This window comes from Rhinoderma darwinii, chromosome 5, assembly GCF_050947455.1.
Source record: "Rhinoderma darwinii isolate aRhiDar2 chromosome 5, aRhiDar2.hap1, whole genome shotgun sequence".
In the NCBI taxonomy this organism is placed as follows: Eukaryota; Metazoa; Chordata; class Amphibia; order Anura; family Rhinodermatidae; genus Rhinoderma; species Rhinoderma darwinii.
The window spans coordinates 65782609-65810465 of NC_134691.1; the positions used below are offsets into that span (position 1 = coordinate 65782609).

The 27857-nt window shown below is 40.3% G+C and overlaps 1 protein-coding gene across 1 annotated transcript in view; it reads right to left on the reverse strand.

Annotated features, from left to right (window-relative positions):
- LOC142652536 (uncharacterized) overlaps positions 1-27857 on the reverse strand; it is a 371082-nt gene that overhangs the window by 263151 nt on the left and 80074 nt on the right. Inside the window, exons 9-10 of the mRNA XM_075828181.1 lie at positions 3038-3268; positions 1204-1326 (exon numbers count right to left, since the gene is read on the reverse strand). Coding sequence (XP_075684296.1) covers positions 1204-1326; positions 3038-3268 — 354 coding nt within the window. The remainder of the gene's footprint in view (positions 1-1203; positions 1327-3037; positions 3269-27857) is intronic.

Here is a 27857-nt window from a genome sequence, read left to right on the forward strand (position 1 = left end):
TGCCTCATTAATTGTGGTCCATAGTATAAGTACTATACTTAATGTGACTCATTCAACATGTTTTATAATACATGCCTCACATTCAATGTGCCAAAGTACAGTATAAACCTACAATGATTATGCCTCGTCGTCATATTTACCAACATTCTCGGAATGTCCGAGAGACTCCCAAAAAAGTTGGACAATCTCCTGGTCTTTCCCACAGACAATGTCTTGATGCCTAACAGCGCTGGGAGCAACGGGTACAGCAGGAACAGGGAGAGGTAAGTAGCTTAACCTCTGGTCTGAGGTCTGCAAAGGGGTAGTTTGGGGTCTGGTGTAAACAGGGGGGAGTCTGGTCTGGGCTCTGTCAACAGAGGGGATCTGGTATAAATTCTGTTAATAAATAATCTGGGATCTGTATACTAGGGGCTTCTGTTCTAGGGTCTGTATGCAGGGGGTTCTGACCTGGGGTCTGTATAGAAGGGGGTCTGGCCTGGGGACACAGTGCTGGACCTGTCACACAGCAGACACTAACAGCATCTGATGAACCCCATTACCTTTTAATATGGTCCATCGGGTTCTATCGTGGTGCATGCTGCACTAATCTAACGGAACTGCCGAAGGGAGCCTATGACAGCAGTTTGAGCATGTCCTTATTTTGTTAACATTTATAACATCGCTTCCTTGTGGGTACTTGGTTAAAATGTCTTGTCACTAGAGGGTAATTGGCTTAAAAAGGTTGAGAAACACTGTTATAGAGAATGTTGTGCTTCTACTTTGTTGCAATGGTTTGGGGGAAGAACTCTTTCAGTATGGCATTGCATAAAGTGAAATCCATAAAAGAATAGTTAAGTGTGGAAGAAATGATGGATGAAAAGGAAAATCCAGAGAAAACCAAGTCGTATAACTTAACATTGGTGCCCAACCTTCAAATATTCTTGTGGTTGACTGGACGGTCTTAGTCTTTAAGAGTGGAGATTGTTGTAGTAGCAATGAGGTCAGCTCCATATTAATATCAATAGCTTTTATAATGAGATTTTAAATAACCCCTATGGTTGAGAAGTTTGAGCATCTTGTCTGTCCCCAAAACACATTAGGAAATTTGGCAGGAAACAGATGCTACTTAGCATGTTACAACCTTTAAATAGAGGGTGATTTCTTCACCAGTGGAACTTATAAGCATGTAGATTATAACATGAGTAAAAATAAAATGTTGCTCACTTTTTGGCACTCTTGTAGTTGTAAAGATTTAGAGTCATAATCTTCATTTGAGTGGCTGTGAGTTGATTTGTACACCTCTGTTTTAGAACAAATGTTATTTATGTCATTTTGGTTCTTCAAGATCTGAAAAAAAAAAAAAAGAAGAAAACAATTCTATTCCGGGATGAAAAACTATTTACCAAGGTGATTTCCCCTATAATGTTTCAGTGTATTGCATTTACATACAGTAAAAAGATTTTGAAATCAGTTTCACAAATTGATATATTAGGGAGCTGCATAAATTGCAATTGCCTAATGTAATATTACTATTGAAATCTCTTTTGGAGAGAGAGATACTTTAAACAAGACAAACATTGAAACAATGGCACCAATAAGGTGCTGAAGGGTTAAACTCTTGATTGCTAGAGGTTGGGGGGGGGGGGGCTGTACACTGGGCCTGGCATCCCGCTGAAAGGATATTTGGAAGGAACTATATGCCTGAGCACTGCGGACTGACCAGGCTATTCTAACAATGCTCCTCCCAAGAGTACTTTTTTTAGCTGGCAGCCAGGCGCGGTACGCTGAACCTCAAACTCTGGTTGTGGAAGCAGTATAGTGGGATATTAATGCTTTATAGGATTTTAATATATGACGTTATATAACTTTCCCTTTGTCTTATAATATAGTTACTGCAATTATCTTAATAAACCACAGAGAAGCTAAGGGAATTAAAGTTTCCAACTGCATTAGGCCCCCTGCACACGGCTGTGCCCATAATCATGGTCCGCGATTACGGGCACGGCTGGCCGAGGATAGCCATCCGCATTTTTGGCACGTGCTCTCATACAAAGTATGGGAGCACGGTCCGTAAAAAGCAAAAGATAGAACATGTCCTATTTTTTGCGGAGGTTTTCTAAGGCCCGGACGCCTTCCTGCAAATATACGGGAAGTTGTTTGTGGTCAATAGAAGTCAATTGTTCTAGAATTGCGGTCAAATTCTACGGTCGTGTGCATACTAAACGTTAGCAAGTTAGGAGAAAAAGATTGTCATTAAAGGGTAACTAAACATTCAACTAACTTCTGACATGTCACAGTGACAGAAGTTTTGATTGGTGGGGGTCCGAGCACTGAAACCCCCACCAATCGCTAAAACGAAGCGGCAGAAGTGCTGGTGTGAGCGCTGAGCCACTTCGTTTCTGTACAGCTTTTTCCAGAAATCGATGTAGTGGTGTAGGGGCTCAATAGAAAGTCTATGGGCCCGTACACGGCTATATCGGCTTTCCGGAAAAAGCCAAATAGAAACTAAGTGGCTCAGCGCTCACACGAGCACTTGTGCTGCTTCGTTTTATCGATTGGTGGGGCGCTCAGTGCTCGCACCCCCACTAATCAAAACTTCTGACATGTCACTATGACATGTCAGAAGTTTACTGAATGTATAGTTACCCTTTAAGAGCAGCCTGTATTCTGCAAACAAATTCATTTTGCAATGGTGGGAAAATCAGGACATTTCCAATTTGAAAGGAGGTGCATTGAAGTATGCGTTTAGGAATTGCTATTTATGTAATACTCTCATGTATTTGTGATGGTACAACATGGTCCAGTTTTGCGCCAGTGCACAGTTGTTCGCTACCTTGTTTAACAATGGAAACATTTAAGTTGCAGGGATCCAGCGATTTTACCATGACTTGCTTGCGAACAAATGTCTCCGTGTAGCCACAGTCTTATATGGATCAGTAGCTTATAAAAGAGATCAAGCATTAGCGCCATAAAAAACAGGTTTGAAGAAAGTGAGGAATAGTAATAATAAACAGTAGTAAAAATAATAGGACATTTTGATACAAATAAAGTTCTGTACCTGCTTTTGGAAAAGATCAATCTTTTCTTTCAACGTTTCAACCTGCTGCTCATACTGCTGGCACTGCTCTTTGTTCAATTTAACATCGTCCTTAGAGGAATGTAACTCTCCAGTTAACTGGTCAATCAGGTGTTGAAAGGTTTCTACCTGGTCACTCTTTTCCTTATACTGACGTTGAAGAATCAATACTTCAGCTCCAAGCCTCTGAATTGTTTCCTTTTTGTTCACAATCTAGTAAAAATGTTAAAAGAGAAAAAACAGACACAAAATTACTCATATTTCTATGCCAGTATCCCATCCCATATGTACAAAATGTTCTAATAAAACTGTGGTAACTATTTTTCTTTAATTTAAATTTGAAATTACTAGCGCAATTCATCTCAAATCAAGGGCAAGACACGGCTGCCTCACGTACGATATAAGTAATGTGTCGTTTTCTGTCATTTATTTAATTAAATTAGCTTTTTGAATGTTGTTGGTAATTAATATAAATACAATGCTTTTTATAACTGCACCCTTAAATTAATTATATTAGCGTTCTCTTCAGGTTATCAGAATACAAATCTCTGCATGACATGGCAGTCACTCTACTGGGAGCTGTAGTCCCACAAACCATAGCTTGCTGACTACAGAATGACACAATAATAATTCGCTACCATAGGCACATTAGAACATGTGCCTAAGGGGCATTTCCTCATAAAAATAATTTTAAAAGATCACAAATAAATTAAAAAAATGTAATTTTTAAAAAAACACCAAATCTGCGATGTGTGAACGAGGCCCATGTTCTTGAGTTGTTACTTTAAGTTATAACTCCTGCATATATTGCTCCTGCAGAGGTTGTCACCCATGTTCAAAGTTTATTAATTGGTTAATCAATGCAACAATAAAGGATCAAACAAAGTTTATATTTTTTATCTTCAGTTACCATTCACATATGTCCCCAATGGGTCATAATTTAGTTTCCCTAACACAGACACATGCACACACAGGTGCACACTAAGGCGCGCGTACACACACAGATGCACACACAGACACACACAGGCGCACACACAGAGACACACTCTAGAGCCAATTTCATAGGAAACCAATTAACATACCAAGGCCTTATTCACACGAACGTGTGCGTTTTGCACGTGCAAAAAACGCAACGTTTTGCGTGCATTGCAGTTCCGTGTGTCATCAGTGAATGGTGCATGGCTGCATGATTTTCACGCATATGCCATCCTTATGACACGCGGTTTTGATGTTTAGAAAAATAAATGAAGGAAGTGCTTTTGTTTTTTCATTTCTTGATCTACTGTTGCGCAAATCACGCGCAACACACGGAAGTGCTTCCGTGTGATGCGCGTGATTTTCACGCACCCATTGACTTCAATAGGTGCGTGATGCGCAAACAACGCCCAAGCATAGGACATGTCGTGAGTTTTATGCAGCAGACACACGCTGCGTGAAAATCACGGAATGTCTGAACGGCCCCATTGACTAATCACGTTCGTGGGAATAAGGCCCAAAGCAAATCATTCTGGAAGTTTGAAAAAATAATAGATGACAGCCCCACAGGAGTTGTAATAGAAACTTATTATAACTTTTGCAAAACTCAGGGAATTGAAACAAAAGATTAAAAGAAAAAAAAAAACTCAAGGTACAAAAATAATAACTCGAAGGCTGATATTAACGTGTGATTTTTTTTGCTACTCTGGGTATAAATGCTCCAGTAGTTGTCCCATAATTTAGTATACTCCAAAATTTCTGTAACTACCATTAATTTCAAAGAAGACTGACCCATGCTCTCATCATAAGCATTGGGTGGTTGCATTGGGAAACCAATAGTCCGACCACATCCTCATTCATCACCACTATATTTACTCAACAGAAACAATCAAAATAGGGGTCCTCTAGAAACTGACAACTACTTCAGAAAGACACAGACTATGATACATATGCTGACATTATTTGTAATAATTATACAATACATATACTGATAAAAAGTAATTGAATCTTCAGTTTTGAATACATAAAATAACAAAATAAGTAGTATTTATAAACGTTCATATTCGAGAGATTTTTAATACAACTGTGACGCAATCACTTTGAGTTTTCCCTAAAGACGTCCTATAAAAGCTCAGTACTGAAAATAGCTACTGTCGCTCTTATATTAAGTTTTTCCCCTATTTTAAATGAGACATTCATAATACTTAATGAAGAAATAAAAAAGATTGTCATCACCACACACTGCTACAGTTTGTTATGAATGGAAACGTTGTAACAATCGCAGCAGCGCTGCCCCTGAGCATTGCAAGATTTATGTTGGGAAATGTGCCCAGATTTCTCTTTGCTGTGGATGTTTCTAATTTCTCCTGTCTTAATCAAGTTCTCAAATTAACACAATCATCTGATTGTTCCTTTGCATAAGGTCTATTCCATAGATGGGAACTTAATGGTGCTCAAGAAAGGCAGTGCCAGCAGAACCCTAATTGATAAAATTAAATTTGACTACTGGGATTTCAAGGTTTGTTTAAAATATGCCACTTAGTAACATTGTTAGGCTCATGGCATACATGATTACACTGTAACGTGTATAGTATGATGAAACATCATGAATGAATGTGTAATGATGGGGGTAGGGAAACGGACAAGTGAGCCCTAATCTACCCGCCACTCTGTCCCTGCCTACTTGCAACGACCCGCCCTAGGCGACGGGGTACAACTGGGCGGCGGTCCCTACGCTCAGTAAGTGCACGAGACAAACAGACAAGGGTACACAAAGCTAAGGGAAATGGGGCAACACCGTGAGCAACAAGAGTGGTGAACGAGCCGAGTCAAACCAGGAGTGAACGAGGTACCAAACGCAGAGCATGAGAGTAGTCAGTAAGCCAGGGTCAGTATGGAGCAGGATCAAATAGTCAGAAGCTGTAGCTGGGCCAGGAAACCACGCGAGAAGAATCACAAGCAAAGGAGGAACAGGAAAGGCAGGTAGAAATAGACAGAGGGCGGGAGCTAGCTCCGTCTGGCCAGGCTGCGATAGGCTCTCCCGCTCCTAAGCCTGCCATCCTGAGTGGTGGAAGATGGAGTCAGTCTCAGAGACATAGACTCAGGTGCAGACTGATTACCTATGGGCGTATACACAGAAGTTGTGCCTGGCAGATGCTTTACAGAATGCTTATGGTTACATTAACCCCTTCCCACTGCAGACACATTTGGACTTCCTGATAGAGCCACATTTTTCAAATCGGAAATGTGTCACTTTATGTGGTAATAACTTTGGAGCGATTCTGAGTGTTTTCTCGTGACTCATTGTACTTTATGTCAGAGGTAAAATTTGGACGATAAATTCATTCCTTATTTGTGAAAAACACCAACGTTTAGAGAAAATTTGCAAACATTTTTCTAAAATTAAATGTATCTGCTTGTAAGACAGATAGTAATACCACACAAAATAGTTACTAATTAACATTTCCAATATGTCTACTTTATGTTTGCACTGTTTTTTTGAACGTCGTTTTATTTTTTTAGGATGTTGCAAGGCTTATAAGTTTAGCAGCAATTTCTCACATTATCAAGAAAATTTCAAAAGCCTATTTTTTTTAGGGAACAGTCTAGTGGCTTCGAGGGGCCTATATATTAGAAACCCCCATAAATCAAACCATTTAAAAAAAACTGCACCCCTCAAAGTACTCAAAACAGCATTTAGATAGTTTCTTAATCCTTTAGGCATTTCACAGGAATTAAAGCAAAGCGGAGGTAAATTTTACAAATTATTATATATTTTTTTGCAGAGATTCCATTTTTATCCATTTTTTTCTGTAACACTGAAGGTTTTACCAGAAAAAAACACACCTCAATATTTATTGCCCAGATTCTGCAGTTTTTAGAAATATCCCACATGTAGCCCTAGTGTGCTAATGGACTGAAATACAGGCAAATGTAGCTTTAGCTCAAAAGCACCCCACCATTTGTAAAGCAACTTCTCCAGAGTAAGGAAATAGCCTTCACGTGGTCATAAACTGCTGTTTGGGCACACAGCAGGGCTCAGAAATGAAGGAGTGCCATTTGGCTTTTGAGAACAGATTTTGCTGGAATATTTTTCGGGCGCCATGTTGTGTTTGCAGAGCCCCTGAGGTACCAGTACAGTTGAAACTCCCAAGAAGTGACAATTTCGGAAACTACATCCCTTAAGGCATTTATCTAGGAGTGTAGTGAGAATTTTGACCCCACAGGAGTTTTCCAGAATTTGATGCGACACATGAAAAAGTGCAAATTTATTAAAATTATGCTATTTGAGTGCCCAATATGTTATATACAACCATAAATTGTTATGCAAATTCTCCCGGGTACGGCAATACCCCACATGTATCCATTAGCTGCTGCCTGGTCACACTGCAGGGCTAGAAGGGAAGGAGCGCCATTTGGAGCACAGATTTTGCTGGAATGGTTTTCGGGTGCCGTAGTATAGCGGAAACCCCCAATTAAGTGACTCCATTTTGTAAACTGCTCCCCTCAAAGAATTTATCTATGGGTGTGGTCACTTTTCTGATCCCATAGTTTTTTTGCTGAGTTTAGTGGAAATCTGGCGTGAAAAATAAAATGTTACATTTTTCACCAAATGTGTCATTTATAGAACAGATGTTTCAGACACAGAGTATGTAAGTGAAGGAAAGCACATCAACATTTATTGGGCTATTTCTTCTGAGTTTAGAAATACCCCCAAAGTGGTCTAAATGTGTGGTCTGGACATATAGCAGTGCCTGAAAATGAACGAGCATCACAAGGATTTTGAGGCCTTACTTCTACTTGGATGATTTTTGGGCACCAGCATGGGCCTAAAAAAAATTGTGCAGATCATTCACGTGTTATAGTATTAGGTATTCATCTAGGGGTATAATGAGAATTTTTAGTTTTGTTATAGGATTTTTTTCAATGTCCAGTATTAAAAATGGGTAAAAGACCAGAATAATAAAGGGAGGGGGGATGAAGGATTTAAAAGTAACACATTTTCAATCCAGGGATGTGTGGAAGATGCGGAAGCAGTCTTTATGCAGAGTCCGGGTTTGGACGACCAAGTGTTGCACTGATAAATAGTATCCTTTTGGATACCCCTTTTTGTGCAGAAACTGCACCTTTTATGTGACCTGCCTTTTTTAACTGTGGCAGGCACTTCACTAGGAAAGTGCTGACCAGGAACGATTCGGGAAACATTAATTTGGGGAGCAGTTCTTCCCACCTCTTCTCCAAGCAAAATAATTGTAATAATTTTTTCCTGGTACTCCAAGTATATACCCGGGTGGGCAGCTTTCCTGTAAACTAAAAAAGGAATTGTATAGTGCCACCTGGACAAGGTACACTGACAATTTCTTGTACCAGATTTTGCTTTTCCTCATGGCAATATATGGTTTCAAAGGCTGGTCATTAAGATCAACCCCCGCCACCATACATTTATTATGTGCCTGTATGCATATAGACTTCATCGTGGACAATGTAAATCCATGTATATGGATAGGTGGGCAGCTAGTATCGTGTATGGATGTCAACATACAGACATCATTTTTGTCTCTATATTTGAGACACAGAACCCCATTCTGCTGCAATGCCCTGTTTTCGCCAATTTGCAGGGATTGGCTGATGGAAGTTTTGGGAAGGTGCCTCTGATTTTTTTGGACCCTCCCACATACCACTGCTTTTTTGTCTATTAGACACTTGAACAGGGGTACAAGTACAGATTGTACTTATGATCAAACAGTGGGTGCAGGAGATCCCACACTATCTTCCCACTGGTTGCTATGCAGGGTGGATAGTCTGGGGGCTGTTTTTTCCTGTCCTTCCCTTCATAAATCCGGAAAGCATGTGTGTATCCGGTCTCAAAGTCACAAAGCTTGTAGACCTTGATGATATACCTGGCGCGCTGATTGGACAAATATTGGCGAAACTTCAGCCTGCCCTTGAAGTAATCCAGGGTTTCATCAATTGAAATTTCTTTAAGGGGTGTAGATTGCTGAAAAATGTTGGTCTAAAATGTTAATGAGGGGTTGTGCGGGGGGGCGGAGCTAGCGCTGAGACTGCATGGACGTGTCTCGCTGAGCTCCGTACATCCAGTGACCCACAGAAGCTAACATAAGCGGCATAAATCTTCACAATGGTGAAGTATGGAGGCAGTAAGGCGAGGGAAGCATCGGAGACCATTGTTCCGACCCCCTCACAAGCAAAGGTGGAGAAATACTTCGAAAAACGGGCCGTCTCCCTCCCGCTGAGAGGCCCCAAGATGGCGCCGTCCTCTCACAGACAGCAAGGAGACACGAGTGCAGACGCCTCTGATGTGGAAGGAGAAAATGCTGATACCTTGCATGCTGAGGAACTACCATTGACGAGACACTTTATCACTCAGGTACTTACCAGAACACTGGAACCGGCTATAAAAGATATTGCAGAGATAAAGCAAGATATTAAGCAAATTGGCCACAGGGTTGAGACCCTGGAAAATAATCAGGCAGCCATTTTAGAATTTAATGCAGCAACAGTGCAAAGCTTCTCCTCTTGCCAACTTACATTCAATACTATCTTTAGATCTCTTGAGGATCAAGAAAATCGTAGCCGCCGAAATAACCTACGTTTTCGTGGTATCCCTGAATCGGTATCACCGACAGAAATTTCGGATGCCATTATGTCCATATCCCGCTCTTTCCTGGGGGACACTTTTTCTGACGAGGAAATAATTATTGAAAGAGCACACAGAGCACTACGCCCGAAGCCTAAGGTGAACGAGCCGCCTAGAGATATAATTTGCAAATATCTTAACTTCAAAGTGAAAGATAAAATCCTCTTTAAGTCGTGGGAAGCTGCACCACTCTTATTTAAAGGCACAGTGATCTCCATTTACCAAGATTTAGCAGCGGTCACCCTTCAGAAGCGGCGTAAGCTTAAACCACTTACAGATCTCCTACAAGCAAGAAAAATTTTGTATCGTTGGAACTTTCCTTTTGGTCTATCCTTCTCGGTGGGGGGCCGCAGGTTTAACATCTCGTCGGTGGGCGATCTTGCTGAAATATACGATCACCTAGAAATTGCTCCTTTGCAAATTGAAGATTGGGACCTTGTAACGGATCTCGCTTCTCTCCCTCCGGTCACTCAGACCACTCCGTGGAAGCAGAATCCTGCGTTCAAAGCGCCGAGGCATAGGAAACGAGCAGGTCGTATGACTCAGAGGAGATTGGTGGAAGATAATGACTGATCTATGCGTTTATGCGTCCTTTCGTTCGATTATCCCTGAGCTAGCTAAATATGTAAAGTTTATTTTCTTCACTTACCATGATGTGATGCATATCTGCTATGACCTAGTCTGTTCATTATTTCTCTACTTATAGTAGTTATCTTATGCAATTGTACTCATATTGCCATTGTAGAATCCGCAAATTGTGGGTTTGGAATCTATTATGGCTATTACCCCACACTATATTTTAATGTTTTACACTCCATTGTTACTTACAGACGCTGCTGATATATATCCTGTCACGTTCATAGACATGGATGCACCTTCTGTAAAACCACTGGTTGAATTAGGGTTTACTCTAATGCTACTGTTTCTGCTGTTAACTGTCAGGTTGCCTAGACAGGGTTATTTTTCACTGCTGGTACATGTATATTTCTACTACATTCGAATCTATAGTAATGCTGTATCATGGCGTCCTTAAAGATAGTTTCATATAATGTCAGGGGTTTTAACTCCCCCTCTAAGAGATGTCAGATTTTTTCTTCTCTCAAAAAGGCATCTTGTGATGTCATAATGTTACAGGAAACTCACTATAAGAACAACCATTTCCCTAATTTCTCCTTCTCACATTTTCCTGTCTGGCATCATTGCGGAATTCCACACTCAGCCTCTAGAGGAGTGAGTATAGGCTTCCGACGTAATTATCCCTTTAATTATTCGTCTAATCTCCAAGATATAGAGGGAAGATATTTATTTTTGAAAGGTACCGTGGGAGATCAAACGTTCACATTTGCGAATCTTTATGCTCCAAATACGGGTCAAATTGCATGGCTGTTGTCTACGTTTGCTCTCTTAGATTCATTTTCAGAAGGCTTGGTTCTTATTGGTGGAGATTTCAATTTAACTATTGATCCATTGGTTGATTCCTCCTCCAAGAAGTCAGCTTTATCGGTTAATGCACTATGTAAATTTAAATAATGTGCTTGTGCGCATGAGGTCTTAGATGGAGTGGCACGTCATTGGAGAGGATGGTGATTCAAGTTACTGCCAGACAACAGTTCCAGCGTGATCTTAGTGCCCATAGCTAATGGCACGATTTTGCTATTCATTTTATCTTCCATGGCCAATTCTATTATTTTTGCAAAGATAAATAATGCTAGAGATATTTAGTCACTGCTTATTTTCCATACATGTTAATGGGGTATTGGCTATTTTAATTGTTGTCAAAAGATCTTTCAGACGAGGATAATTTATTTCTGTATCTGCTTAAAAATTATATTTTCCATCGATTCTTCAAAAAATTGCAACACTGGAACCTGAAGAATTGATTTTACTATATCTAGTCATGAAGAAGCAAAGAATACAGAATCCATTTACTTTTCTATGACAAGAGAGAGCAATTTCCCTTCACTTCAGATTCTCAGGATTTTAACTGGCACCAGACAGCCTGACAACTGCCCACGTGATATTTCCCTAAGGGTTTATGCACAACCTCCATGGACATCTATGGAACTCTACTGTACCATATGCCCCCCATTTCATACAGAGATTATTTCTGTCTAATTCCATATAAATCTATGAAGAATAAATTGTGACCTGTTCCTTGGACAACGTAATATGGAAATATTCTCCTCTAGAAGCAATGCTTGTAGGGGCGAATTTCTCCGACATAGGGCGCCATACAGAGCACCATACTACATCTCACAGAAAAAGACTAAATGAAAACATCTGCGGATGCCAAGAATCCATTGATCACTCAAGTGGACAAGAATTGGAGATCCTGATCCTAAATCTTCATTGGAACTGGTAGAGCATATCAGACTATATTTAACCTACCGTGAGGTCTCATGCACATGACTGTGTTATATGGAGACAAAATAGAGCACCCATAAACATCTATGGGGCCATAATGTACCTCTGTATGTTTTTGAATTTATAAGGTGGCATGCAAAGGGTTTTTTGTCAGGAAAACAATTATAGTATGGTCAATTGGACGACGTATTATGCAACTATTTTCCAGCAGAAGCAATGTTTCTAGGGAGGAATGATCACGTAATATGGCGCCATATGGAGCAGCAGGGACTCTTTGTGCCTCCATACAGCTCGAAGCTTAATATGCTTTGGACATTTCTTTTTCTGGTTGTTATTTTTTCATTTGGGAGGTATTTCTGCCAATATAATGACTTCTCCTGAAGTCTGATTAGTGTCGGGAACAGCAGAAATTTATAAACAAGACGTACTAAAACATTTGTACAAATTAAAAATTTGTCTAATTGGTTTGCTGATCTAAATAAAAAATGTTTTTGCTGAAATTTCTGCCAATAAACAAACCCCATCAGAAAAAAAAAAAAAAAAAAAATGTTAATGAGGGGCCTAATTTAAAAAATATCATAATTGGGGTCATCCTGGGGGGGCCATTGGGAGCTATCACTAAAATGTAGAAAAGTGCTTCAAAGCGGGGTCCGGTCATTGTATTGCTGTACAGAGGACAGTGATTTAAAATGTCCTTGGACCAGTAGGATCTCACTTTGTTTTTTTTTGTGAGACCAATGTTGAGGACTAACCCCCAATATTTCTGAATTTTGGCACATTTAGGCCTAGTTCAGACAGAGTATTTTGCAGGAATTTTGAGGCAGACTTTGACCTGCTTGCACTTTCTTGCCGTGTTTGTCGCAGCCTTCTTGACTTGCGGCCATTGAGCACTGCGGGAAAAAAAATCCTGCGAAAAATGCTTTTTCCAGTTTCCCAATACATTATATGGGAAATAAATGGTGCAGAGAAAAACTACAACTCATCCTGCAAAGAACAAGACCTCATATAGCTATATCGATGGAAAAATAAAAAAGGTTTGGCTTTTGGAAGGTGGGGAGGAAAAAATGAGAACGGAAATCCCCAAAATGGCTGTATCCTGAAAGGATTAATATCAATATATTAATGTCATAGCTATATATTTTATGCAAAATACCTTCAAACCACTGAATTGGAAGTTGTGTTAGCTTCCAGTTTTTGCTAATAAGGCGAACTAACCTAAAAGGTTGGTGAGTGGGCACACTTTTTTAGTAAATATTATTTGTGCAAAGTATATATAATATACCTATGGATGAAATTCTGTACTCTAGGGACCATCATCAATGGGAATCTTCAGTGATGCAGATACAACAGAAAAATAACTGAACATGGTAACCAGATCTGATCCACAATAATACAGAAAAAGGATTGTGTAAAACATGAAGAATACCATTAAAAAAAGATTTGCTGGAAACAATGCCACTCTTGTCAATTGGCTGTATCTGGGAGTATTGTAGCTCATTCCTATTCAAGTCACTAAGGCTTAGATGCAATACCCATCGACAAGTTTGGTGCCGTTTTGGGAAAAATGTCTTTAAAGAGGTTTTCCCATAATCATCATTTATCACCTATCCAGCAGTTGTACCCCCGCCGATCAGACATGTATCACCTATTCTGTGGATTAAGGCTCTGTTCACATGACAGCCCTTCATCAGTATAGCTCCCAATGTATGTTGTAAACGTGTCCAGTGGGCAGCATTATCCGACAAAGGCCAAAAGATAGTCCTTTTGGCCTCCGTCTGGCCGGAATACGTCTGTATAATGCAACATAAAAAGGTATGGAATAGCCTAGTAGACTACGCTATTCCATCCAGCCTGATCCTGCAAAAATAAAAGTATACTTCTTTTTAACATGGTAGCATATGGGTGATGGATGCCACTGTATGGCATCAGTCACAGGCATTCGTTAAACGGATACGTCATGAGCTTTTCATGATGTATCCATTAAACGGATGCCATTAAAGCCTGTTGGTGACGGATGCCACTGTCACTGGAACTTCAGGTACGCTTTAACTGGTGTTCCCTTGAGGTGAACATAGTCTAACTTTGCAAACAAGCATCAGCAAACGCAAAAGGTCACAAAATGAAAGGCCCAAAAATGGCCAGGTTCAGTGTTGTTCAGGTTCAGTTTGTCAAGCCTAGCTAGAAAATAACCTATACACATTTCTATTAAAAGAAAGTTTCTGAAGACATCAGAGCAATCATAGAAGGACAGCATTGTAAAGAACCCGCAGCTAAATTGTAGGATAATCACCATATCTCGGCTAAACAGCCTTCTGTAAAGTAACTATACTTTCCTTGTTTCTTTCATTATAAATGTGTTCGAACACAATTCTTCTGGAGGCATTTAAATGTCAAATACGTAGATTTGCTTATAAGATTATACAAATCCATAGAACAAGAAATGTCTGCTTCGGGTAAACAATACAAGTGCACTTAATATTAGCATGTGCTCTCCTCTGTCTCCCAGCAGCAGAGCCCATATGTTGGACACGCATGATAAGACGCTATAAGGCTGTAGTCAAACTTTTATGGCATATGCACATAGCTGTCAGCCAGACTATGGCCTTAGATGGGCCGGCTGCTTAATGATGCAAGTGACACCACCTTGGCTGAAAGACACTTCTCATAAATGCCTTTGTACACTTGAAAAGACCCTTTAAAAGCTTCTGCCAAAAGTGAGTTCTTTAACATAAACACTGAAGTATACGCTGGCTTCAAACATTGTTCCCTTTGCATAAGAGAACATTTCTACAAATATTGTAGAAAAAAAATATATTGTTCCTGATAGCACACATAACCAGGGAAAGAGAGAAAAGACTAAAACCTGGAGAATAAGAACTAAGGAAGACAAAACACCATCTGACAGGACAACATGGCATTCCTATAATGCCAGTCAGGTTCAGGACATCACTTCCATAATGTATGACAGTATGTCCTAGTTAGAATTCATTATTTATTTCAAGATTGTATGATCTGTAGTAGGTGCAGAGTTGCAGTGAGTAGGAAATCCTCAGGCGGAGTCCTAATTTTTTAAAACTTAATGTGGTTATCCAAGATCCAACATTCGTCACTTATCCACAGGATAAGCTGATTTGTGTCTGATCGATGAGGACCTCAAGCCCCCAGTTTCTCCCCACTGCACCCCTTGCTTAAATGGAGCAGAGGAAGAGAATTCACCCTTCCACTTTATCCAATCTCTATGGGACTGATGGAAACAGTCTAGCGCTGTACTCGGCTGTCTCCATCAGTCCCATAGAGTGAATGGTGCAGCACCGTGAAAGTTCCTTTGCCGCTCCATTTAAACTTCTCCTCACTGCGGTCTTGAATTGAGGAGGAAAAAGGGCTTTGGTACTCCAGTTCTAGCGATCATGGGACTCCCAGTGGTGGGGCCAACAGCGATCAGACACTGTGGATAGGTGATAAATCCTTTAAAAGGGTTATTCCCTCTTTAGACATTAATCAATTATCCACGGGATATGCCATAATTGACAGACGGGGGTCTCAGCTGTGGGACACGCACCTATATCCAAAATGTGGGGTCATCTGACCGCCATCTGGCCTAGTGAGGCGGCCACTTCATCCAGGTGAAGAATGAATGTGGCACGTTGCTTTCACCATTTACTTCTATGGTAGTTACAGAAACAGCCAAGTACGCTTGTTTGGCTGTTTCCATAACTCTCATAGAACAGAATGGAGAGAGACGTGCACATGCGTGGTCACCTTTCTATTCATTTTCTGCCTTGGATGCGGTGGCCATTATTCTGTAATGATTAAAACCAGCCGTGGACTACCTCTCAAGTACATTGCTAAAAGCAAATATATTCATATATGGACAGTGATGTCAGGGGCTTCCTCAGGGCAGGAGTCCCGGAGCAGAGCGCTAGTATAAACTCTGCTCTGGGACGTCATGATGGAGAGTCGGCGCACTCCTCCCTTGGCCTGCTCTCTCCTATCCCGATGGAGCTACGGTGCCCCGCGGGCCGCAAATAACGCGAGCTGCGTTTTTAAGACCCCTGCTTTAAAGTGATGTTACAGGTAGAACAAATCTTATTAAAACATACTTTTCAAGTACAATGTAGCAAAATTGTAAAAAAAAAATAATATACGGCAATGCGTGCTACACCGCAGCGCCTCTGACTATATTTTGGGTAAGATTCCATTTAAAAGAACTTTTTTGTTCTAAGTAAAGTTAATACTTAGTGTTATTAGTGGATTGCTCACCATCACTCCTGCCATTACTGTTAATTGAAGTTGTATGTCTAATTATGTGCGTAGGAGAATTACTTAGATGACCCAGAGACTGGGAAATCTGAGCTATACTAAAATGCTTAGGCAATTATATTTCATGGAAAAGGGAAAACTGAGACTATATATGACTGCTATGGTTTAAAGTGCATAAGAAAACTGACACAGAGGAACTATTCACAAGGATCTGGCTAAAGGGGGATTAACTCAAATTAAACAGAGATGGAAAGAACTCAAAATATTTGTGGCTCTTTGAACGGTATTTATTTTAATTCAAGAGATAACTGGAGATGTGTCTGCTGCAAACATTGCTGATGCTCCCACTTTTAATTTAAGCTCAATTTGGCATAACAGAATGAAGGCGAGACACGCTTATAGCATCCTGCATAGTAGCAAGAGGTTGAATTTCATAGGCATACAGATTTACAGTAAAAATATATTTCGGAGACACTCCGTTTATAAATGTGGTTTATAAATGTACATTACGGCTTGAGCTACATAGCAAACTTCAAATATATAGCTCCAGCCTCAGTATACATCATAATTCGCATCCGGGACATCCTGAAACGACGACTGATTCAGACAATGTGGTAGTAAGGTACAACTCTATCCAACAGCCTTGGTTGCCCTATATCAAGTCCATGTAGAAAAACATGGAATACCATAGGCAACATATGTAGACATGTTGGACCTCATTTATCAATACTGTCTAATAGATAAACTGGTCTTGTTGCCTATAGCGACCAATCAGAGCTTAGCTTTCATTTCCCACACTGCTCTGGAGAAAAGTGAAGGAAGCACGATGATTGGTTGCTATGGGAAACAAGTCAAATTTAGTTATTAGACAGTTTTGATTAATGAGGCATACACTTTTATAAATATTTTGTATGGAACTTTCACTTGGGAGTAGAGCTAGGGCTCGTTCACATCTGTATTTCCTGTTGCCGTTGTTCTGCTCCGTCAGAAGAGCTGAAAATACAGGAAGCGCCAGTTCCATTACAAGATGGACACCATCAGTGCCCAACGGAAGCCTATTGACTTTAATGGGTACAAACAGAGCCAGGATCGAAATCCACAATATTGAAGATTCCTTATAACAAGCTAATGCAACATATAATGACAAAACAAAAAAAATACGCCTGAAAACTCCCACCTATACAAGAAAAAAATGATTCCTTTGTGATTCCTATTTTGGAAAATTATAATTTTTTTTAAAGGGGCGTCTATATTTGAGAACCCCTCCATCATCCAGAAAAAAAGAGTTTCAGCAAACAGTGGTTTTTACTCTAGAGGACCCAGAAACATCTGATTCATTTCAATTGGCACCATGTACACCGCCTTCCAAATTATTATGCAAATTTTATTTTTCGCTGACTAAATAGTCGATGCAAATGACAGTCAGTATAATCTTCAAGCCATCAACCGTTGGAGTATAATGCGAATTTTATTGAACAAATCTCCTAATGATAACAGATTTTTTTTTAGAAGTAAAAAACTCAAAATGCACTGTTTCAAATTATTATGCACAACAGAGATCAAAACATTTTAAAGGTTGTAAAGAGAACTAAAATGGTAATTTGTTGAATTTGCAGCATCAGGAGGTCATATTTACAGAAATCAAAAGATCTTTCAATAAAAAAAACTTAACAGGCCAAGTTACATGTTAACATAGGACCCCTTCTTTGATATCACCTTCACAATTCCTGCATCCATTGAATTTGTGAGTACCGTATTTTCCGGACTATAAGGCGCACATAAAATGCTGAGAATTTCTCAGAAATAGAAAGTGCGCCTTATAATCCGGTGCGCCTTATATATGAACCCGACAGTAAAGAGAGGGGTTCATACAGGATCCTTTACCTCTATCGTGGGCGGCAGGGGTCGGCGGCGGCATACCACAGCACACACCATGCTCCTCCCCCCCGTGCGCCTAGGAATGAACTGAAAAAGTACGGTAAGGGTATGTGCACACACACTAATTACGTCCGTAATTGACGGACGTATTTCGGCCGCAAGTCCCGGACCGAACAGTGCAAGGAGCCGGGCTCCTAGCATCATACTTATGTACGATGCTAGAAGTCCCTGCCTCGCTGCAGGACAACTGTCCCGTACTGTAAACATGATTATACTACGGGACAGTTGTCCTGCAGCAAGGCAGGGACTCCTAGCGTCGTACATAAGTATGATGCTAGGAGCCCGGCTCCTTGCACTGTGTTCGGTCCGGGACTTGCGGCCGAAATACGTCCGTCAATTACGGACGTAATTAGTGTGTGTGCACATACCCTAAACGTTTTGATTTGCAATTACAGCTGAACCAGTTGCAAGTTATTGTTAAAAAGTGTAATAAATTTTGACTTGCAGTCTGAGCAATGGTTTATTTAACGGTAATGTGCTGCGCCTTATAATCCAGTGCGCCTTATATATGAAACATGATTGCTTATAAGGCGCTCATAGAAAGTGCGCCTTATAATCCGGTGCGCCTTATAGTCCGGAAAATACGGTATTTGGACAGTTTCTGCTTGAATATCTTTGCAGGATGTCAGAATAGCCTCCCAGAGCTTCTGTTTTGATGTGAACTTCCTCCCACCCTCATAGATATTTTGCTTGAGGATGCTCCAAAGGTTCTCAATAGGGTTGAGGTCAGGGGAACATGGGGGCCACACCATGAGTTTCTCTCCTTTTATGCCCATAGCAGCCAATGACACAGAGGTATTCTTTGCAGCATGAGATGGTGCATTGTCATGCATGAAGATAATTTTGCTACGGCAGGCACGGTTCTTCTTTTTGTACCACGGAAGAAAGTGGTCAGTCATAAACTCTACGTACTTTGCAGAGGTAATTTTCACACCATCAAGGACCCTAAAGGGGCCTACCAGCTCTCTCCCCATGATTCCAGCCCAAAACATGACTCCGCCACCTCCTTGCTGACGTCGCAGCCTTGTTGGGACATGGTGGCCATTCACCAACCATCCACTACTCCATCCATCTGGACCATCCAGGGTTGCACGGCACTCATCAGTAAACAACACGGTTTGTAAATTAGTCTTCATGTATTTCTGAGCCCACTGCAACCGTTTCTGCTTGTGAGCATTGTTAAGGGGTGGCCGAATAATAGCTTTATGCACACCTTGAGGTTCAGAGGCACCAGCGGCTTCAAATACCTGTTTGCTGCTTTGCAATGGCATTTTAGCAGCTGCTCTCCTAATCCTATTAATTTGTCTGGCAGAAACCTTCCTCATTATGCTTTTATCTGAACGAACCTGTCTGTGCTCTGAATCAGCCACAAATCTTTTCACAGTACGATGATCACGCTTAAGTTTTCTTGAAATATCCAATGTTTTCATACCTTGTCCAAGGTATTGCACTATTTCACGTTTTTCAGCAGCAGAGAGATCCTTTTTCTTTCCCATATTGTTTGAAACCTGTGGCCTGCTTAATAATGTGGAACGTCCTTCTTAAGTAGTTTTCCTTTGATTGGGCACACCTGGCAAACAAATTATCACAGGTGTCTGAGATTGATTACAATGATCCAAAGAGCCCTAAGACACAATACCATCCATGGGTTTAATTGAAAAACTAATTAAATGTTTATGACATTTAAATCCAATGTGCATAATAATTTGGAACACGGTGTAATGCTACTTTTTTCCTGCAGCATATAACATTCTGGGGCTCCCACCATCATCAGGCAACAGCAAAACCCAACATCCACATATTTCCCCTTTTCTTCCTCTTCTACAGAAATAGAATAACATCTATTACTAGTGACTAGGGATGTCACAGTACCAGAATTTGGACTTCGAAACCGATACTTCGTTCAGTATTGCGATTTCGATACCAATTCGATACTTTGCCAACAGTAATAAAAAAAAAAAAATGTTCTTCCATTTTCTGATGTGAGGCGCGTGGTGTGATGATGAATTTAACCTCCATGTGCCTCACATTAATAGTAATTAACCCCATCATGTGTCTCATGGTACATGATGGGGTTAATTACTATTAATGTGAGGCACATGGAGGTTAAATTCATCACACCTCGTGCCTCACAATAAGTGAAAGAAAGCCGTTTTTATTTTATTTCTTTACAGCGTACACATCATAAATTATGCAAAAAAAATTGTTGTGCAGGTTATTACGGCCGTGCCAATAACAAATATGTGTATATTTTATGTATTGAGACTTATTTTAATGTTTATTGTAAAAAAGGTGTATGTGTATTTTATTTTTAATTTAACATTACTTTGTTTTTACTTTATTTTTTAAACTTTAATGTACTGGCATATATCTATATTACAGTACATTAGCCTGTGTACTGATAGTACACAGGCAGTGGTTAGGACATACCTAAGTATGCCCTAACAACAGGAAATATGGTCAGACAGCCCTGGGGTCATTCAATGGACCCTGGGCTGTCTGCCCATATATGGTATGTCCCTCAATCGCGTCACAGGAATTCCCTGTGATGCGATCCAAGGGGCATCCCCCCTTCTCATTTTCCACTGAATGCTGCAGTCAGCTTTGATCGCTCGCAGCATTCACGGGAATAACGGCGGAGATGAGAGGTTTCTCTGATCTCTGCCAGCGGGGCTGAGGCTGTGTAATACAGTCATTGCCCTGCTCTTGACAGGAAGTGTGTGCGCGGTCAGCATGAGGTGATGCGGCCAGCGCTGCACTAATGAGCGGCGGCGCAGGCACTGAAGACAGAACATGGGGGTGTTTTGTAGTGCGTCATTTGTGCAGCGCTGGCTGCATCGCATCATCCTGACCCCGCGCACTTGTTATCAGGACTCGGGAGCAGGGAAATGACTGTATTATACAGCCGCAGCCCCGCTCTCATACATTCATGTGTTACTATACTGAACTGTGCAACCGCACAGCTAAGTATCGAAATACATGAAATAACGGTATCGAACCGTTTGAGGTTGCACAGTATCGAAACAGTATCGAAGTTTCGATGCATCGTGCATCCCTACTAGTGACTTGGCTCCATTATATAGTCACTTAGTTAAACTGCATTATCGGCAATTGTTGAATGCATACCTATAAATCGATTCCTTTCTCCAATAATAGAGCACAGCGACAGGAGGGAAACTGAATTCTACAAATTGTATGTTAGTTTTTATCTTTCGCTGCTCCTGCCTGAGAACATGCTATATGATCAGTAAAGGTCCATAGTGCAATAGAATAGCTCTGAAAACTGCACCAAAAAGTGAGAGTTCCAACAGACAGGCCCTGCAATGCTGAAGTTATAGAAGAGGGTGTACAAGCACACCACTTATTATTAAAGTTGTTTGCCCCCCCCCCCAACAAACAGTATACATTTATTAAATAAATGGTATTTAAAGAAAATGTTTTCAGTTATGAGCAATGAAAAGACATAAAGCGAGCTAGCTGTGATTCTAATTACAACTTTTAATCAGTGATACAATGGGGACTTAGCATAGTTGAATACGGTAAGATATGTATCGACAATCATGACTATAATGCTTTGAGAGAGGGACTAAGGGATTAGAAAGCAATTATTTTGCATGCACTTAAATATGAAAGTTTATTATTTGTTTGCACTTTAATTGCTCAATATTTTATGCATTTTAATAATAGATCCTATTATATGACACACACAAATATCTAGGGGAAGAAAGAGAAACTGGTAAGACAGGGAGTTTAAAAAGTAAAACAACAACACAGCTTAAGGGCGGATTTACACGAACGTGATATACGTCCGTGCAACACGCGTGATTTTCACGCGCTTCGCACGGACCTATATTAGTCTATGGGGCCGTGCAGACAGTCCATGATTTTTACGCAGTGGGTGTCGCTGATTCGCGCAAGAGCAGTAAAAAGTATGAATGAAAACAGAAAAGCACCACGTGCTTTTCTGTTTACAAACAGAGTGTCAAAATGACGCAGCCGCGCATCATATGTTGATGACACACGGAGCTGTTATGTGCCTTTTGCGCGCGCAAAACGCCACATTTTTTGCGCGCGGAAAATGCACACGCTCGTGTAAATCCGCCCTAAAGGTGATCGGTCAGCTGAATATGTTGCCCTAGGTAAAGGCAGAACATTACAGGGACAGGTTCGTTCTCCTCCTAGCCAAACGGCACAAAACATATTGTGCTGTTTGGCTAATACGAGTGAACAAAGTATACTCGTAGTTAGGAGTGACGGCTGGCTGCTATGTATATGCAAACAAAGCAGCCCATCAATCCCTGTGAGGAGGGCGGAGAGAGCCGGGGAGGAGAACCTTGCTCATGAATATACCCCACTTAAAGGCTATGTACACTTTTGAATTTTTTTTTTTTTTTTTTTGTTGAATCAATGTTTTTTGTGTTGTTAAGCAAGTTTTGTAACGGACTTAAAAAATTGTTTTACTTTTTATGATACAGCTTCTTTATAGAAGCTATATCGTTCTCTCTCAGCTGATTCCGTCAGTTTAGCTGAACTGACGGCTCGGCTAAGAGCGAATCCTGCGTGTGTCTGACACACAGGATCCACCTAATATCGATCACAAGTTCGTGAATGCTAGGTGGATCCTGTGTATCAGCTGAGAGAAAACGATATAGCTTCTATGTATAGAGGATAAATATAGACGCTGTATCGTAAAACATAATTATTTTTTTTAATAAAAGTAAATAAAAAATGCTTACAATACAATAAACATTGATTTAATAAAAATAAAAAAATCCATTTAACAGTATACATAGCCTTTAACTAGGAGTCTGGTGTATAATTTGATCCACTCTCTAAGCCAAACGGCACAATATTTTTTTTGTGGATAGGTGGTAAATGTTCTTAGTGAAAAAACCCATTTAAATCCAGCGACTCACCGGTCTTCTCTGATAAGAGTCGTTCACGTTCCCTTTCTTCTCTATCCAACCCAGACCACTATGACGACTTCTCCCGACGACTGTGGAGTTTGAGGCCCAGACATCTTTGGTCCTTTGTTTCTACAGCTCATCCCAACCCTTTATAGCAACACAAATTCAGATCTCAGACCAGACCTGAATATTAATTCAGAACCAGAGTCCCCTAATTTAAGTTTTTTTTCCCAGAATCGACAACTATAATTTATCCAAAGTATAGGTGATAATTGTATGATTGCGGGGGGCCCCACCCCAAGAATGAGGGCCCAAAACACCCTATTCCTACTCACTGCTCAACCACAGTGATCAGGACTTTTAATGGAGTGGCGATCGAGCATGCACGCTGCCGCTCTTTTCAAAGTCTATGAAAGTGACAGAAACAGCCAAGTACAGCACTCAGCTCTTTTGCGTCAGTCCCATTTACAGTGAATACAGCGGCAGGTGCATGCTTGACTGCCGCTCCATTCAAGCTTTAATTTACTGCGGGAGGGGTGAAGTGAGTGGGTGTCCAAGTGATCAGACACTCATCAACTATCCTGTGGACAGATGATAATTGTTGATTCTGGGACAAACGTTTTAATTTAAAACGCATACCAAATCACAAAATAAATTCCGGGACCAGACCCCTAAATTAATTCAGACCCTTACATTATTTCAGACCCCAGACACCTAAATTAATTTCAGTCTCTAGATCAGACCCCTTGATTCATTTCAGACCTCAGGCCAGGCCCCTAAATTAGCACACCGACAAAACAAAAAAAAAAAGGATCAACAGACCAAGTTTATGAAAAAATATTTAAAAACAACGGTTCATTAAATCACATTTAAAGTACAATATATAGTACACAGTACCTCTTAAAAGACTAGAGCATAAACTAGATGGCAAAAGATGCTATCACCAACCATAATACAGAAAGCCTGCTCCTGCTATCTCTCTCACCCCTAGCACAATAAATGCATGAACACCTCTCTACAGATGTAAATAAGATAGAATGTATCAGCATCAAGCAAGATGCACATATCTACGCAATATTAAGAAAGAGAGATAGCACTAATGTCAAAATATGTATTAAGGCCTAAAGTACTAGGAACATTAACTCAGGATACAAACATAAATAAATATATGTGCTGAGATCTGATATCACGGACTTGTATCAAATAGCAGGTCACAAAAGGCAATACTAAGTACAGACACAAAATATAATGGCAAAAGAACCATACCTTGAGACATGGTGCTATGGAGAGAGAAGTCAGGCAAGATCAGGGTCCTCGACACGTTTAGAGGACCCCTAAATTGATTCAGACCCCAGACCAGATCTCTAAATTAATTTCAGACCCCTGAGCAGAGAGCTACATTTCTTCAGACTCTAGTCCAGAGCCCCAAATTAATTTCAGTCCCTTGACACCTAAATTAATTTCAGAACCTAGACCCGACGCCTAAATTAATTGTAGACCCCTTCCATTACTTCAGACCTCCGAACCATTTAATAATTAGACCTCAGACCAGACCCCACTTTATACTCCCTTCTCTCCCAGCTTCTCTTCAGCCCTGGGCTCTGACAGGGTTCTGATGCAGGCAGCCCAGTACGAAGGAGTCAACATGCGAGAAGAAGCAAGTATTACCAGCCATTATTTATTGGATTAACCCAATAGATAACAGACAATTAAACAAACCAAAAAAACAACACTTAAACCAGTACCGCCCCGCGCCCCTAATATCACCCCTTTTGCCAATTGACATACAATTGCATTGATCTGAATGATGGGCATATACAGAGTGAACGTGGAATCGTTGTACACCCAGGGCAGGTTTAGTCCAAATCTCTAGGAGCATACTTTAAAAGGTAAGGGAAAAACAAAACCCTAATAGTTTTATAGCTTGGCCTGTAAAGAATAGTATTATAATACACAGATTGTTTTATTTTATAATGCAATCTGTCAACTATGCCCTGGAAACATTAGTTAGCAGTTGATAAAATTAATTACAGTTTATTAATGTAATCTGATTAAATTTGTCACTACAAAAAGAACTCAGCAAAAATTATGCAGCACTCATTTACTATCGAAAACCTGTTATTCTCATCAGATGTCTCAATTACATGACAATATGAAACAAAGCCAACTCTCTTGACTCGTTCTAACAGTGCCCAAGTGATTCTTGGCATGCGTCCCTGGTCCCTCGAGTGTTCTAATTAGCTAAGATCTCCTCAATTGTTTTAGCTATAATTAGCAGGCATATAAAAGTAATGACGTATTGCACAATGGCAGTGAACAGTAATTAACTTTTTTGTTCCTATCAATGTTCCAAGCAGAGCTACCCCACAACACACTTCCTCCGGCACTGATGCTTAATTCACTGCTCATTACACAGAAGGCGCACTATAACTTGGCACGTGGCCATGCTCTACATTCCATGTGTGGAATGAACGGCTTGGACGGCAGCCAGGATTATTTCAGAAACAAACAACTGTGCCATGTGCAGAAGAGAGAAAAAAAAAACAGCTCGCTGCTGGGGGATTTGGCATATGTGCAGCCTGTTGGGTCTTTTGGTAGCAAAGCGGTTATGTTACTCAACATAATAAAGGAGGAAAGTCATTTACAGTAACAAACACAATTCTAGAAATTCACATGACTACAAAATGTGGCTTTTTTGAACTTTCTTATTGTCAGCGAAATAGTGAGTCTTCTTATAAACCTCCAACAACATAACAGGATTGCATTGAAAAAAACTTATTGCAGTAGAGCGACACTTTGTGATCAGCTTATTGTCAAAGGACCCTTCTAGCAAGGGTGGATTTTCCAAAGCAGAAAACCTCTTTAAAGCGTCAGACTGGCTTAGTACTGCACAAATCTTATCAATTCTGGCAATGTTTGTCTATTGTGACCCAAAAGATCAAGTGCAGAAAAACTTACCTCCAATAGTAGCAATCAGAATGAATAGTAAATAGGTGTTACAATCAAAGACTAACCAATTATTCTGATAGATACAGTATGCAGGGGCACACATAGACATGAGAGGGCCCCAAAGCAAAGATTAAAATGGGACCCCTTTCTAGTTCTGGTTAACAATACGACACACCTAACCTACTAAGACAGGAGAAGTTAGAAAGAAGATGGGGAGGGAGGCAAACAAGGATTATGATTATTGGGCTAATACCCCACATCCTTGTTAGCCAACGTTGTAGGACCTGTGGAGCGCATTGGTGCCAGATTTATTTACAGATTACTTTTCATTTATATACCTTTAAAATATTGCATAACGGTTTACACAGAATATGTTCATTTACATCAGTCCCTGTCCCGAGTGGGGTTTATAATCTAATTTCACAAGCCCACATATAAGATATGGCTAAAACCCCAAATAAATAAAGTCAAATAGAATAGCTGTGACAACCCAACGATAAAGACATCCGTAAAACATAGTAGCCTTAAAACATTGTTTTATTAAGATATAAAATGTCAGAAGAGAACAATAAGGACAATTTTATCTTAGCAATCAGTAAATGAAGACCAAGGAAAACAGGCGAACACGAACAGCTGATATAAGATATATGATAGGATGGATAAGGTGGTTGCCTAACCACATAATAAACTATGCTATGCCTCACATAGTAGCCGTCGTGAGAAAGAGGACACCAAAAAGTAACCTCAAGTGACCGTTGTTCACTTTCTACCGAATTGCACCAACCCAATTTCTCGCCCACCCTGTTGTAGGTTCACGAGGGACGTAAAATAGTAACATTACGGTCAACAATTTACTAAACAAAAACAGGTTAGTGAATGAAGTGCCTCCTGTATAGTGCCAGATGGCCATAAACAACTTCCTGTAATTTGGTGTGGAGACGAAGAGTTCAACATAGTAGATTTAAGAACGTCACTAGCTTTCGTCACCAGCTTAATCTACCTTGCCATACCACTGGCAGTTTATTTCCACTTGTCAATACACATTAGACCCTTTGACACAAAGAAGGCCAAAGTCTTGAGTCTATTTCAGTTTTTAGAGCAGCAGCTTTTGTGGGGGTATAGCTATTTTGAAGTTTTGGATCTTAATGTTCTGGCCATCCAGTCATCAAGTGGTTTTCCAAGACTAAAATATTGATGGCCTATCCTTACGATATCCTTGGAGCTAGCATTGCAAACTTATGCATTCCAGAAAGGCAGAAATAGCTCCAATAATATGGACGTTTTTAATGAAAAAAATTTACTATTTTAATACTTAGTTACATCTACATAAGAAATTGAACAAGCAAACTTGATATATGTTTTAAGTTTTTCCACTAAAAATATTTATCATCACTATTTATTTTAATTCTATAGCAAAAAAAATGCAGATGCCGTTTACTTCAATTATACCTCGTGACCATTATTTGTCAAGACTATGAAAACGTTCACATCTTTACACACCGGGTTTTTATAAAAATGAAACAAACTACCATTTGAGTTCAACCGATCATCAGAATGACTGTGCAGCCAACTCCAGCGACCGCCATGCCCCCCCTTCACTGTTTACACAGGCACATCGCCCCCTTCGTATGGGCGGCGGTGCATTGTACTGCAGCTCAATCCTATTTAAGTGTAAATCTAGTGCCTCTATTACTTACTTGTTCTATGGGGGGGATGACTAAATAGGCAGAAATAGCTCAAATATTATGGA